At 39.8% G+C, this 15496-nt stretch overlaps 1 protein-coding gene across 2 annotated transcripts; it reads left to right on the top strand.

Annotated features, from left to right (window-relative positions):
* The first annotated feature begins 753 nt into the window (after positions 1–753).
* Positions 754–4957, top strand: rnf214 (ring finger protein 214). 2 transcript variants are annotated; one of them, XM_046385803.1, is made up of 6 exons: positions 754–951; positions 2154–2383; positions 2499–2632; positions 2964–3192; positions 3395–3604; positions 4020–4957. In XM_046385803.1, exons 1-6 carry the CDS (start codon positions 897–899, stop codon positions 4815–4817), a joined length of 1656 nt encoding a protein of 551 aa, XP_046241759.1. In that variant the 5' UTR covers positions 754–896; the 3' UTR covers positions 4818–4957. The 2 variants fall into 2 exon arrangements, with proteins under 2 accessions (XP_046241759.1, XP_046241758.1); XM_046385802.1 differs by having other exon boundaries at positions 788–1082.
* The last annotated feature ends 10539 nt before the right edge of the window (positions 4958–15496 follow it).

Genomic DNA, 15496 nt, shown 5'->3' with positions numbered 1-15496 from the left:
AGTGCTCATCTTTCATTACTTTGATTGATTACAGTTTTCACAAAAATATTTGGACAGATGCCACACTGTTCATTTTTACTTGTTTTAATAAAATCTTTTTTCTTTTTTTTTTTTTTAACCGGTGTGGTTTTGTTTTTATCTGCTCACACTACAGCATAACAGCTGTCTAAACGTCTGTTTGGGAAATATCAAATCCATAAATCCATAAAGAAAACAATGCTTCCAGCTTCATACTTTTCTCAAAATGTGAAAAAAAACATGTGCATGCCTGAACAACAGTAGTGGAAATTAGGTAAATACTTTTAGCTTAATCAAGCACTGTACTAAAGTAGAATTTTGACGTACATTTATTTTACTTGAGAATTTTCATTTTAAGCTGCTTTAGCCAAGACTTTTACTCCTCCATAAGTGGAAACATTGCACTTTGTAATTATATGCATCCAATGCATTTATTTTACAGCTAGAATTGCTACTTGTAGATCAAGATCTTTGTGCCAAAACAAGTCATCAAGATATAATATATGATGCTATGTTATTGATTTCTACCTGAAAGTATAAAAACATTTAATATCGGCTGCATATCAACCAGTTATAACACTAAGACTGATAGGACCCATTCTGACAATCAGTTGATTCTATGAGTATTTTTTTGCTGACTACTTTTGAAATTTGTTTGCTGGGGCTATTAAGATTTTCTTTATTCTAAAATTTTCAATAAAGGTTTAGGGGTTAGGGTTAGGGTTTTCCACTGGAAAAAAAGTTTCCCTAGACGATCTTTGGGCCGTTTTAGTCGAATCATTTTAGCGACACACACGCATTTCCGCGTAGTTAGCAATTCAGTGGCGGCAACTGTAAAGTGGGATTTAGCACATTTTAATTTGTATCGGTTACGTAGGATGCTGAGAGATTTACCGCTGCTAGCTATCAAGTCAGAAAACCTAACCCACCAAGGTAGGTCCATATTTGAAGTTCAGTTAGCATGGACGCTAGGGGGGAAGCAGCTAGCATGGCCTTAGAAGAAGTCCAACATCTAACGCCGCAGGGGGACCTGGAGCTAGCGTTAGCAAACATGACAGTGGATGGTAAGTTAAAACTATGTCCGTGTTTGACAACAGCAGATTTATACAGGGAATAATACCCTAAAACAGAATACACGTGTGTCACTTGTATATTGCGCTACATCTGGGATTTAGATTTTGTGAATTTCTTTGCTGTTATTTAAGGTAAATGTCAGACGCGATATCGCCCAAGAAGTTAAATTGGACCAGACTATTTTCAGATTCTCCGAAATTAAACAGAAAGTCAGTCAAACATTTATCAAATCGCGACCATGATGCTCCTACTGTGGGTCGAAAACAATTGACAAGAAACCGATAACAATTAATTCAGTCACCGATAATGGTTTAATGATTATTTTGTGTACGACATAGTGTATGTTTAGTTACAGCAATGGGGGTAAAGTAACCGGAAGTGGTGTACTTATTTTTGGTACTCGTTCTTCAAATATTTCCATCGCACTTTATAAATCCCTGGACATTCCAGAGAGAAATACGGCATTTACTAGCGAGCAGTATATATGGCACAGTAAAGTTAGCTCCGCTTTATCCAAAATACTGCATATTCGAATGCGTTAGTAATAGTAATAATCATAATACACATCCTTTCAACTTAAGCTTTAATTTAAATGCCCCCAAGGCAACGGAGAAACGGGTCTTGCTTTATAGGCATTAGTAATATATAAAACGTATGTCAAAACCTACCATGCAAGCTCACGTAAAAAAATGTACATTAAGAGACATTGTCCCTCATCTGTGGTTTAAACATCCCAACCAATCTTATAAGAACGCCTAAGCCTGATCATCAGCTTTCTCCTCCCGTGCATTTAATAGTTTCATTTAATAGGCACAAGAGATTTCTCATCCTTTTAGACTTAAATCTCCACTCAGAGGACAGAAGATTGGGACAAAATATGAACCAAATCAAACTGAGCACTTAAACTACAGCCTGCTTTTTGTTTCTAAGAACAGCAATTCCCATGAGCCTCAGTGGTCATTTCTGTGGTGTAGTCAGAGTCTTGAAATCGTTGTAATATTAGTATTTTGCTTATTCACTCTTGTTTCCTTGTTTTGACCCTGCCATGGTTCCTTTACCAGGCCTGCTGCAGAAGGGGAAGGCTGTGCAGACAGACAACATGACAGAAGATTTGGGTGTCAACACAGACCCGGACTGGGAGAGCCAGGTGGAGGTCATGATGGAGTACAGCTCCAGCCTGACAGAGCAGTACAACAGTCTGATTAGAAAACAGGATGAGGACGAGGTGGCACACGAGAAAGATAAACAACAACTGCAGAAGAAGAAGGAGGAGGCCACTCGCCAACACCAGGTGAAACTGTCTGACACACACACACACACACACCGTTACACTGTGGAGTTTTTCACCACTTGTGGTCCAAAACAGGGCACTATAGCAGAAGTGTACTCTGCTATCTTGTTCTCAGGCTCTTCTGGACAAACTGGAATCTGTGCGAGTTAAACTGCAGCTGAACAACTCCAAGGCCACCAGGAAGAACTTTTTAACCAAGAAACAGGAAATGACTTTAGAGAAGAACAGAGCAGAGGAGCTGAGGAACAGGTAAAATCCAAAAAGACAGTGTAAGTAGAGTATTTACACTCAGTTGGTATTTACACTCAATGTAATACCAGGTAATATTAAAATGATCGCACGACTAAAACAAATATATCAACAACAAGTTAGTTAAAGGTGAAAGTTAACATCACCTTTGTGCAATTTAGAAGATAACAACAATGTGCTATCTAAAAACAAAAATACATGTTCAAAGTTCTCTTCTGGGATAAAGTTTCACTTCAGTGGTGCTACTGTTGTAGTTTTACGCAAACAAAAATACCCAGGAACATAAGAACACAACCTCACACTACACTGTCATCTTTCCTCCTCACTCCAGGGTGGCCAAGGAGCTGGAGGAGAATGAAGGGAAACTAACTGCTCTCACAGAAGAGCAGAGCGAGGAGCAGCGGCGGTGGCAGGAGGAGCTGGACGAGCTGAGGCAGGAGATGGAGCGAGTGACGAAGGAGGCACAGGAGGCAGAGCTGTTGGCCTTACAGGATGAGGTCGCTGCTGTGGAAAAGCAGAGAGACGTTGCTATGGCTCGCATCGAGGCCTGGCTGAGAGAAGTACAGACATCAGAACTTAATGATCACGAGTCAAAGCACAGATCTGATATTCGGTGACAGCAAATACATTGTTTTATGTCAAAATCAAAATCTAAATTATGTGACAGTAAACCAATGGTAGACATGGACATTAGTCCAGAAAGACCAAACATGGAGCAAGAAACCTTACAGCTGACAATGATCTTGTGGTTACCTGTGTCAGGTGGGGCAGTACCTGAACGCTCTCAGGGTGGAGTTTCCGCAGCAGTACCATCACAAGAGGCATGAGTGGGAGAAGAAGGAAGGTCTGGTCCGAAAGAACCAGGCTGAGCTCCAGAGCCGTTTCCGGGAGGTTCTGCAGCAGCTCCAGCAGGGTCGTGAATTAGAGTCCCTCCCCAGGATCAATGTCCCGACTCTGCCACTGGTCCCCACGGTAAAACCCCCCTGTGGAAGCGTTTCGATAATGGGAAATGTCATATATTTTTGAATGGATGAATAAGTAATTACCGTAACCCATCATTCTAAAAACATGATGTGCATGTGAGTATCAGCAGACATCTCAGAATTTACTGAAACATGTCAGACTTAAGTAGAAACAAAATCAGAATGTCAACTTAGAAAGTTAACTTTAATTGTATGTGCCCAATAATCTGAAGATGCTTGATTTTCAACAGAAAAGAGATAAACAGTAAGCTGGAATCAGTGATTAACTGATTATCAAAATAAGTTTTTATAATGTTGAAGCCAGCTATGGCACAAGACCTTTTTGAGGGAATATCAGGGTTCGAAGGGTTTAAACCTTATCTAACTTAAGCTCATCTCTTAACAACTTTTCTTTTCTCCTACAGGCTGACCTGAGATTCAGTCAGGTGATACAGTCCCTGACCCACCCTCAGCCCCCTCCTCCTCAGAGACACCCACACTTCTACTCACAACAGTACCAGCCCCCTCACCATCCCCAGTACCGTCAGCGCTATCACCACCCACCACCACATCACCATTTACCACCCCCTCATCGACACCCGCACCATTTCCAACAGCCTCTCCCACCCCAGCACCAGTTACAGCCCCACATCAGAGTTCCACTGAGGGTGACTCCCCCTCCCAGTCTCTCCCCGTCTCCTCCTGTTCAACCTATGCACCCCGAAGCTCCTTCCCCGCCTCCCCTGACTGCTGCTTCTGCTGCTGCCATTGCCACCTCGGCCCCCACCGACAAACTAGGCAAGGTCCTAGAGAAGCTCGGGACTCGGTTCCCACAATGCAACAGGGCTCAGCTGACGATGCTACTCCAGCAGGTGAAAAGCTCTCGTGGTACACTGGCTGGCATGTCCATGGAGGAGGTCATTGAGCAGGTCGGCTTCAAGCTGGTACAGAATGAGAGATCAGCCTCGAGGCCAATCGGTCGGACCACGTCCCCGGGCCCCATCCAGAGACCAACACCTCCCCAGCAGAGAGCGGCCGCGGCAGCAGCAGGTGGTGGTCAGGCTGCCGGGACCCGTAAACTCTGCCTAATGTGCCAGAACCATGTAGATCCAGAGAGCCGCCACCCACTGAGCTGCTCCCACACCATCCACAAAGACTGCATTAGTATGTGGCTGAAGTCCAGCAGGAATAATTCCTGTCCATTCTGCTCGGGAAAGTCATAGAGAAAAACTGGTTGTGAAACGTCCATCGTGACTCTTTGTAGAGCCATTCCAGAAAGTCCTCTGATATATTAAACACTGAAAATTTCTGTATGTTTTTTGTTAAATACTACCGGCAATAAAGATTATTAAAGAAAACTAAAGTAGTAGCAAGGATGATGAAAAAACAGATACACCATAATTACCTCATACAAGTACTGCCATCAGCAGTGATAAGGTGGAAGAGCCACACGGTTGAGTTCCCGCCCATAAACTGATCTGACCTAATCCCAAGCAGTGCTCAGCTTTATAGCATCAAATAACTAAGTAAAACCAAACTTAATGGAAAATTTAATTCTTCAACATAGATCAGTGTGATTAGAACCACCTAAAAAGACAGAAACCTTTATTGGAACAAATTTATTTGATGTGTACTGTTAGTTTGCTCCTGTGCGGGTTCCTGACCTGCACTGTAGCCTGCTGCCAGGGGGTGATCAAGATGCTTTGACTTTACTCTTGTGGAGTTCTTGCGTTATCCCTCTTAATATATAGTCTATGACCTGTGCTTAGAGAGACATGAGATTGATTTTAGACTTTTTATTTCACTCTAGAAAAGAAATGAAATAAACATTTATTTTTACAAATGATAATCTTACTAATGATACTGAATCATCAGTTATACTTAGAAATCAAATTAAGACCCTGTCTATCACCTGTTGCGCTTAGAATACATTCTTCACTTTAAATACACACATGAAGTGACTACACAAACATTTAGATGGAGAGATAAGGCCATAAACACTCCAAGAAACAACCTATTGCCTTTGAAAGATTCCTCTCTGAGACAAACACACCCTCTCACACACACACACACTGACTCCTATTCTCTCTCCCTGTGGACATCCCAGTCAGCCTTAATGGGAGTGCTGGGCGGTCGATGGGTGAGGTTAAAGGAGCCGTCGCTTCCCAATAAATATCAAAACGCATACACAGCGCAGAGTGCTGAAAATATGTCTATCCACGGTTCTGTGTGTGTGAACTGCTTCCTGTTTACTGCCAGAACGTCCATCTTTCCTCTAACAAACTCTCACTCTCTCTCAGTTTAAAGGTTAGTCTCTCTGCCAGCTCTGACCGATTTTACAGGGAGCAGCGCCAATAAAAGCAGCTCGTCTTCCAGTAAAGCTGCTGTAATGAATGAAGAACGCTGCAGAAAATAAAGACAAAATGCTGCTGAGGGTGCAGAGGTTGTTGAATCAGAGAGACTGTGAGGCTCTGCAGGAGGATTCAGTCCTGAGAGAGAGAGGAGGGGTTTTCTGTCCAAGTGCTTAGTATAAGGCATTTGTTGTGTACAGATATTTTCAAATGTTATTATGGTTAGCAACGTAAGAATTAAAGCACATACCAACTTAGGGTTAGGGTTAGAGTATGGGGCTGAAATTTGACGGTGCTGGTTGGGTTCAATCAGGACTAACACTGGCATCAAAACATCAATTCAGTGTTTAGGTGCAATGAAGCGCTGTCTTCTGAAATCATATGTAAGCCAGAAATAATACATAAGTTTCTCCTTGCAGTCAGATCCTGACAGACAGAATTCTTGATTAGCAAGCTACAGCAATGTGACATTAGTATTACTTCTCATTGGGTCACAAATGGCAGTTGTATTTAGTATACATTTACGTTTACAAATACACAAGAGTGATCATCTCATAAATGGAAAGAGAGCAAATAAGTTGAATTATTTCTTCAACTCGCAGCTTAAGTTAGGACATGGCTAGCCTAGCTTAGCATTAAAAGTAGGAGAATAGAACTACTTGTAACTATCACCTTGCAACACTTCTAGATGTGATGATTAACAAATATTGTTTGTTTGACTTGTTCACAAAACAGAAATGTAGTTTTTATATGTATTTTGTTATTTTAAAGCCTATCACTTTGACAAAGCTAAAATACAACAATATAAGCACTGAGATGTCAGAGTGTCCTTGAATGCAGCACATAGGATAGATCAGAGAAATGTTCCTGCTCACAGTTTCGTCATCACATGATAAAGATGTAACTGTCACCTGAACAATAAAGGTAACTACACATTGACTGTGTTGGATAATTTTATGTGCAGTAAACTATTTTACTGAGATGTCATATAAAACAGTTTCTTCTCATGCAAAAACAGAAACAAGAGTCCAGTTTTAATTCATCTCATTGCATGAGAAGAGAAAAGCAAGAGTTTACCATAGACCAGCTCTGCTGAAAACTTCCTGCCTCCACACAGCAGACAAAAAACTTTTAAGAAACCTTCCCACATGTTTACCTGTTCCTTTACCATGCAGAGTGAAGGTTCAAACAAACAAAGGTGTTAAAGTCAACCAAAGAAAGGAGCTTGTTATTTTGGTCACGCAAACTACTTTTAACACTGACTGACTGACAAATGACAACAAATAAAGTCTTTCTTCTCCTCTGTTTAAAAGCTCTTTTATTCGGTGTAAATTGTTCACTTCATCTAAAATTATCTGATTTGTAGCTGTAGTTTGAAGTTGTACCTCCAGAGGTTCCTGTTAAAGATGGTCTGTATTGGTTTAAAACTACTTTTATCTCCTCTCCTCTCCTCTCCTCTCCTCCACTCCTTTTTTCTTTTGGGCTGGTGTTATAGATCCAGCGGCGAGCGTCTCCAAGGCACAGGGTATTAGTGATGGTCTGCTGTGTCTCCAGTGGATCCTGTGACAGCTCTAATGTCGATGTGATTTACAGACCACTGGACAAACAAGCATCATTACCACAGCCTGTAAACGTGGGCCTGACCAACCGCTCCCAAAGTGGGGTCTGGGGACACTCAGGGGCCCCTAAGAGACACCCAAGGGACACCCCAGCAAAATGAGAAAGTTTTATTTGACTATTATTTCATTCAGGGTGAGGTAATGCACTTGGTGAAAATGAGCGATCAGAGGTTTGAGTCTCTACTGTCACCATCTCACAAAGCAATAACTGACAAAATCCTCTTGACTCCCAAAGTTTTATGACATGAGGATCCCTGCTGTGATGCATGGTATCACGTTAAAGGGGAAAAAAAAATTGTACAATTTTTTTTTTCCCCTTTAACGTGATACCATTAAAATTGTACAATTTTTTTTTCTGTGAAATCAAGTGCAAAAAGTTTTCCAGCGCAGTAACATTATTTCAAACTCTTTGCAATAAAAATCCACTTATTTTATGTATTATTTCGCAAGTTTCAGGTTTCTTGATACAAGTGCAACCTGTACTGTTGTCTCTTGTTTTAAAATATAACCGATTTCCATAAAATTATTGAAACAAGCTGATTTCTATTTAAAACCAGATGATTTTTCCAAAAAAAGGTTTCATAAAAATAATGTTTTTGGATTAAATTCTAGATACAAATTACTTGATAAAAGTTTCAAATCTATGACAGCAACCTCCAACATCAACAAAACTGGTCATAAACTTCAGAAAAAAAACTGTACTGTGACCCCCCTGTGAACTCTTTTTTCAGTCCTAAAAATCTACTGACCTCAGTGGTTTTGATTTGGTAAATCAAGTCAATCTGAATCTCTACAGCTCAGCCAACACACTGTTCCTATCCCACACTCATCGTGAAAACTGAATACCGATTATGATCTGGCGTTATTATTTAGTTTAAAACTTGAATTGAACTGAATTATTATCAGTATACATAAGAGTATCCAACCACCTGACGGTGGATGCACAAAACACAGACACCGTTAAAATGTTAAAACAAATACCACGTGTGTCTTCTGTGACATTTTGAGTACTTCTTTTCTCTGCATTCAGAGAAAAGAAGTACTCAAATTTGCTGACTGACTGATTTCAGCTATGTGTGTTTCTCACTTCAGTCAGATTTCTCTGATTTCTGTAAAAACAGAAATGTAAACAATGATCAGTGTTGTTATTTCAGGTCTGTATGGGGAGAAAAAAGCAGCAGTTTATCAAAGAACATCTCTGCTGAAAACCCCCTGCCACCACACAAAACGTTAAAAAATTAAGTGGAAAAAAAAAATCAATCATCTCTTTCAGTTTAACACTCATGTATTTCTGACATTTTACAGAACACCTTTAACAACCAGCCTCACCTCTGGGGTCATAAACTGTTTCTGCACTCCATTACAAAGGCAAATTAAAATAAGACACCAGGTTATTGCAGGTTATTCATGATATGTGCTCTCAGTGCTTGTCCTCTGGGGACAAACAGTCGGAAGGCCAAACAAACACTTTAACAAGGTGCTGCTGCTGTTTTCATGCTCAGAATCAACAAAATCGACTGCATGACAGAGGAGCTAAATGCCAAACGGCTGCTTTAGAGCAAAACTGCTGCTGGAGGTATGTTTGTTTCTGCAGCAGCAGTTCAAAAACTGCAATGCTGCCCCCCACTGACCTTGCAGGGGAACTGCAGGACAATAGACCACAAACATTTAACTGAAACACATTTAATGTAATAATGAATTCAAAACTGATTTTGGTTTTCCCTACTTTGTTGTAGTCCAGTTACCATATTTTCCTACCTATAAGCATTTAGTAACCAAAGTACTGAAATCTATATCCTTTATACAGCGAATTAAGCATCCCAGGCCGGTGATTCATTAGCAAAAATTTAAAAAAGAAATGTTTTTAAAAAAGAAAGAAAAAAACATTTGGCGAATAAAATATATGAACAAATTATGCTACATCTAAACTAAACTTGTGAATAAGGTGAAAATAAATAAACTACTGAAATATTTTAAACCTTTCATCTTTCATTTACTTGCGTTTAAATGTTTGGTTTTTATTCTCAGTAGCAAGAATCCAATGGTCATTTGCTTCAGATATGGTTAGTTCATCATTTCTTTTGTGTGTGTGTGACACTCACACACGCACGTCCTGGTTTATTGGCCTGATGTTTTCAACTATTCTGCCATCATTTATGTACTGTATTCACGGTTATAGGTGTTTTTGTATAATATAAGAACAATGACATTTTGTAAATGGTATCTTTGAGGAACAAGCTGAGTGCAAAGATTTATATACATGGTATCTGTTGTTTTTAAAAATAAAAATGATTTGTTTATTGGTCCTGAAGACAAATGATAATTAAAATAAGCTTATTGTGTTTGTACACTCAAATACAATGAAGCTTCTTAAGAAATGGTTGTTTCTTGTATGAAAGACGTGCTTTTGAAATTCAGAAAGCTGAAGGTTAAAATAAGGAATAGTGCAAATATATTGCAATGCAGAGAATGAAATACAGATCAGAAAGGAATAAAAAAATAAATTTTGTCTTCTTCCAAATGTCAGGTTGACAATATAGTTTTTTTTTATTTCTTTTAGTTTATAGAGCTTCATCAGTTCAGGGATCTACAAATGGCAGTTTTCAGCTGTGGATCTTCTTATGTCTAAAGTATTGATCTGTTGACCTGCCAATATTATGGCCAAATTATAAATATTGTAGTCATAATATACACATATACATTGAACTTCACTAACAGACTGAAGTGTCAACTGGACACAGCACAGAGAGATCTAATCAAAAAGTAGTAAAAACACATACAGTAAAAACACATTTAATTATTATGTTGTCACTTTCTTCTCGTAGATATAGTTTAAATAATTTTTGAAATAGAAAGCACAGACACACAATGGGTACAATGGGTCTCTCAATAAAAACAAAACAAAGATGAGTTAATGCTTTGTAATGCATGTTACATTTAGTCACGTTCGTGACTTCCTTCCTCATTCTCTGACTCTTTCCTGGAGGTCATAGTGACAGGCAACCAAAAAAGCATCGTTCTCTAGAACACTGTTGGTATAATGTGAATACACAACAACATATAAAACAAAGGCCTAGTTTTTTCATTTTCAGACATTTAAATGGAGAAATGCAAAATATTATATCTTTAAAGACAAAACCAAAACCAAAACCAAAGGGTGGCTCCACCCACTACTAAAATTCAAATGAGATCCTTTAATGCATGAACACTAGAGAACAGTTAAATCCAAGAAATTTTCTGATTTTGTTAAATGTTGGATTGTTTGAGTAATAAATGTAAATAGAGCAGAAACAGACTGATGTTAAGATCAGCTCACAAACACACTACACACACACTGTACTTTTTTATCTAGGATTTCAAAAGTTTATTTATATGCGGACGTGCCTGTACTGATCAAAAACAACTGATTGAACCTCTAAGTAACTTTCATATAGAAAAACTCAGGCACAAAGAAATTATTTTTGATCAATGTTAAAATGATGAGCTGTGGAGAACCTGGAAACACACCAGGTGGTGAGTATTTTATTATTACTGACAGACATGGTGGACAAACAGTGAAAATAAGACTGAACTTAGAGCAATGCTGTCTTTTTTCAGGAACGTCCTGCTCACACTCACAGTTCCACAACTTCAGAGTTGTTAATGCATTAACAGGACTTGTTGGGTTCAGGTCTGCATTGAACTTACGCTGCACAAAGTTTCAGTCAGGTCAGATTCAGGATTTTGAAATGTAATGTCCCTTCTGTGTATCATGTGTAGCAAGAAAATGCACAATGGGAAGAATGAAAGACAGATTCAAGGCAGAAATGTGTTACATCAAAGCCGGATCATGCTTCTTTGGGCTTCACATAACCAAATGATCATGAGACTTTTGTGGGCCTTAATGGCTCACAACCTCTGTGAGGCTCTGAAGTCTAACATTACTCATAACGCCCTTCCTTGTATGGACATGTGAAGACAATTATGTTGGTCTTCACAGGAGAGTAATCCAAGCTTTAGCCTGGCTGAGTACCAGTCAGTAATGGTTGACATGAAGCAAAAATGTTGCTTCTGGCCTCAAGTTGCATTTGCGTCTTAAATTTCAGCAGTACCGGTTGGGTTCAGTCAACTTGAGTCTTAAAGTTGTGTGTACGGACTGGGTTCCAATCTTAGTTTAAGGCCTGTGCAGAATACTAGCTCTCGGATCAGTGTCCTTAATGAGGGAGGGACAAGGCCTGTTGTTTCACTGCAACAGCCAGATTTATCTTACAAGATAAAAACTGTTTGAAGTTCTTGGCTACCTTTAATCTTTAAACTGTATGCTCCATGAAAGGTGAGTGAGATTCACATGGTGTGATGCCAGCAGGTTCACATCTATGGACGAGGGAAGGCTGTTGATGATTAAAGGATGCAGAGAAGATTGTGTGTTTGAAGTTTTGGGGTATGGTGAAAAAAAAACTAAAGGCTGAGTTTAGCTCTTTGCAGGAAAACAAACTGAAAGACTTCTTTCTCAAGATGTAAGTGCACTGTCCTCTTCTCGAGGCCAAAATGCAAATGCTGAGTTTGATCTGCATGTAAATGATGGCTCATGTCCGCCTGAAAGCCTCTATGGAAGACAAATGGTGTTTATCAGCCAGACGCAAATCAGCGGCGGCAGTTTGACCAGGACGCCATCTAATTACTTTTTTTCTTTAAAGGTTGTATTTATTAGTATCCATCATCGCTGTTGTTACATCAATTAATGCTGTTGACGGGCTGAGGAATTGTCACTCTCACCCCCCTCACCTTCTCACACCCCCCTACATCCTTCACAGGCAGAAGAACCTCCTCTCTTCTCTTTGGCATTAAAAGCCTGTCATCCCAGCATGCCGTGGGGCCCCTGGCCCCAGCCCAGCGGTGTCAATTAAATTTGATTGACTGAGTAAAAGAAGCACACAAATAAGCCAAAACAACAGACACAAAAATCTATACATGACTCCTCCACCCCCCTCCCTGCCTCTGCCCTGGCTGTCAAATCAAGCACTTGTCTCGTCCATTTTCGTGGCGTGTGCCGTGGACGTCCGCCGCGAGACAACCACTTTTGTGTGTCTGTGGTGTGTGAGCATCAGCACCAGCCAAACGCACCGCTCGACCCATCTGCCCCGCCCGCATCGCCAGCCCCCTTAACTCCCCCACACACCAAACACCCCCTCCATCTACACAGAGTGAACCAATTAGCGGCTCTGGAGCCTCGTCCATGCTACAGAGCAGAGGCCCCTGGGTATCGACTCAAACTGTTGTCCAATAAATGAGGTCTAATTTATCAGTTTAACTTCATCCCCCATCCCCATGAAAGAGGAAAGAGGAAAGAGGAAGAGGAAGAGAGAAGGGAGGAAAAAAGAAAACAAATAGCTCTTGTTTTTTTGGGTTTTTTTTACATGAACTGGTGAGGAACACTTGAAAAATCCTGATAAATTCTTCACATTGCAAGTCCTCATATCTCTCTGTGTTGTTTTGCTAATTGTGAGCCAGTAAGCTCATGCTTCATATTCGTGGCCATGATTGAGGGACACTATTAGAGCAAACCCCATTAGGCTCCGTGGGGAAGCAGCTGACCCTGCGTGGGAACCATCAAAGGCCAATTTGCTACCCAAACACCATAAATCCTGCCCCGTTAAGTGACTGTTTTTGATGCCGCTGAGGCACACGGAAATAAATATACACTCTGTTATGTATTGTCTATTAAATTACCACAGAGCACAATTCACACACAACATCCATCTTGATCAGCGGTGGTCAAAAGTGGGGTCCAGGGACCCAAAGAGGGCCTCTGATAGTCTTGGAGGAGGTCTCAGTGAAAGTGAAGAGAGCTCCAGTCATTACGGAAAGAGATTGAAGTTTACAAAACTTGGCTTTGAACTTTTTAATCAATCACATATCTCAACTCTCATTGTTTCGGCTGATCATTTAGTTCTATAGGATTTAACTCTCATCGGAAGATTACATGAATGAGAACTGACCCATCACGTCTGCTTTGTTTCATGTCCCAACACAGGTATTGCTTCGTCATCCATCTGGTCAGATGCTCCTCAGTTTGCTACAACGCACCATTCGACTTTTTCAATGACGCAAGTTTCGCTCATTGACAACAACACAGACAAATTCTTAAATCTCCAGTATCCAACTCAGCTAGTAAAGGTGCTGAATCTGCACAAAAATCCTCAAGCTGAGCTGAGTTTAGGATACTAATGTTTAGTGTCTGTACAAATTTCTGCATGTTTCCATGCACTATTTAGTCAGTTGACTGAGATCAGCAGTGGGTGGAGCGAATGTTCCAGTCAGGTGCCATTATACTACTGTGGAAGACAAGGACACACTGATATGATGTTGTCAAATCAAGTCAAAGTCAAATGGTGGAAATGCCGTTCATGTTTTATGTATCATCTAGAGAACGAAAGAGCTCCCTCATTGCTCCAATAGCCACAATACACCATATTTTCTCAGAGACATCTGAAATTTCATTCAAGGTGATGGTGTATTTCATTTATAGAGTCAGTGAATCAAACTAAAAGATTTCATCATCTGTAAATGTTTCTGACAGAATCTGGATAGATTTTCATGAGCAATAATGTTTGCTTTTATTGTTTAATGAAAAAAAAACAACTCCCATTCACTTCACTACATCATGAAACTACATCTTTTGTTTTCATTGTTTTAAATGAGAAACCCCTAGTGGCAGAATCTACATTCTGTGCATTTAAGTCACATGCTTCATGATCCACATGATTAATTCACCAAATCTGACAACAACAAAGTGACAATAATGACAATATAATAATTATATTATAAAATTATAATTAATTATATAATATATATAGCATGTGTTACTGTGATTGATAAAATCTGACATTTTACTTATCAGTAAAATCATTTTGTCATTTTCAGTATCAGTTCACCAACTTTTCCACCTTGCCCAGCTTAAAAACTTTTTTGGATCATTTTCAGTTTCCTTACCTCTCAGTTATTTAATGCATAAATTGAATACAAAAAGGCAGATGTAAATGCACCTGCTGATGGTCAGGTGTGCTCAGGTGAGCTCCAAGACAAAATAAACTTTAGGTTTTGGGGATCTCCTCCCTGGTGACTAAAAGCACTACTGTTATCCATGGCAAGTTAGTCCTCGATTTAAATATTACTGAAAGACTGTAAATGCCCCATTAACAACAATGATGTGATAATTTTGTAGCAGACAACGGGTGAAAAAAGTTGGAGCCATCGACAGGCTGAACTGAGTATGAATCTTTTGCTTTTTCAAATCAGCAAAGTGACACATTTTCTCTGCTGCCTTTAACTGCTGCTTATAGTACAGATGTGTCATTTTTGAACGGTCACTTGCATATCGTGGCTGTTCGACGAAAAAACGAATCTCCACTTTTTACATTTTTGACATTTTACATTGTGTGGCATGTCATTCCTACCTAGCAACTGGTAACAACAGGAGTAACGGGGAGGAGTGGGGGCCCCTTTCCATGCACCTCGTTGGTTGTGGTAACGTGTGTTTCACGTCAGGCGTGGTTTTTTTCCGGCAAGGCTAGGGTTAGCTTTTGTTAGCGTAATGTGTTAAGTGGAGATGTAGAATAGCCTGAAATCAAGTTTGGTGGGACATAAAAATGAGACTGGAGGATCGTAAATAACTGCACGTCATTGGAGCGCATAATAAAAAAAAACCCACATATGTCCACTGAATGAAATCATACTTAAGACTTTTGGTAGGCAACAGCAATGAGGAAGGTATAGATTGGAACATCAGTGACACAGTGAAAACATGCAAAACACGTGAATGGTCCTTTAATATCAAGAATATCATAGAATATCATCAATAATAATATCATAGAAGTCACAGTGTGACTGCAATAATTTTTAAATATTACCATGATCATGAAGCTCCCATTCTACATCTTCAGTTTAAAAACA

Source organism: Scatophagus argus, chromosome 4 (assembly GCF_020382885.2).
Source record: "Scatophagus argus isolate fScaArg1 chromosome 4, fScaArg1.pri, whole genome shotgun sequence".
Classification (NCBI taxonomy): Eukaryota; Metazoa; Chordata; class Actinopteri; family Scatophagidae; genus Scatophagus; species Scatophagus argus.
The sequence above is the reverse complement of the archived record's forward strand: the minus strand, read 5'-3'. Positions and strand labels throughout refer to the sequence as shown.

Excerpts from the sequence above, each read along its gene's own strand:
- rnf214 (XM_046385802.1), top strand. The coding sequence starts at position 980 with ATGGACGCTAGGGGGGAAGCAGCTAGCATGGCCTTAGAAGAAGTCCAA. Across the intron at positions 2,384-2,498 it reads AGGCCACTCGCCAACACCAG|GCTCTTCTGGACAAACTGGA; the intron begins GTGAAACTGTCT and ends TCTTGTTCTCAG. Across the intron at positions 3,605-4,019 it reads CTCTGCCACTGGTCCCCACG|GCTGACCTGAGATTCAGTCA; the intron begins GTAAAACCCCCC and ends TTTCTCCTACAG.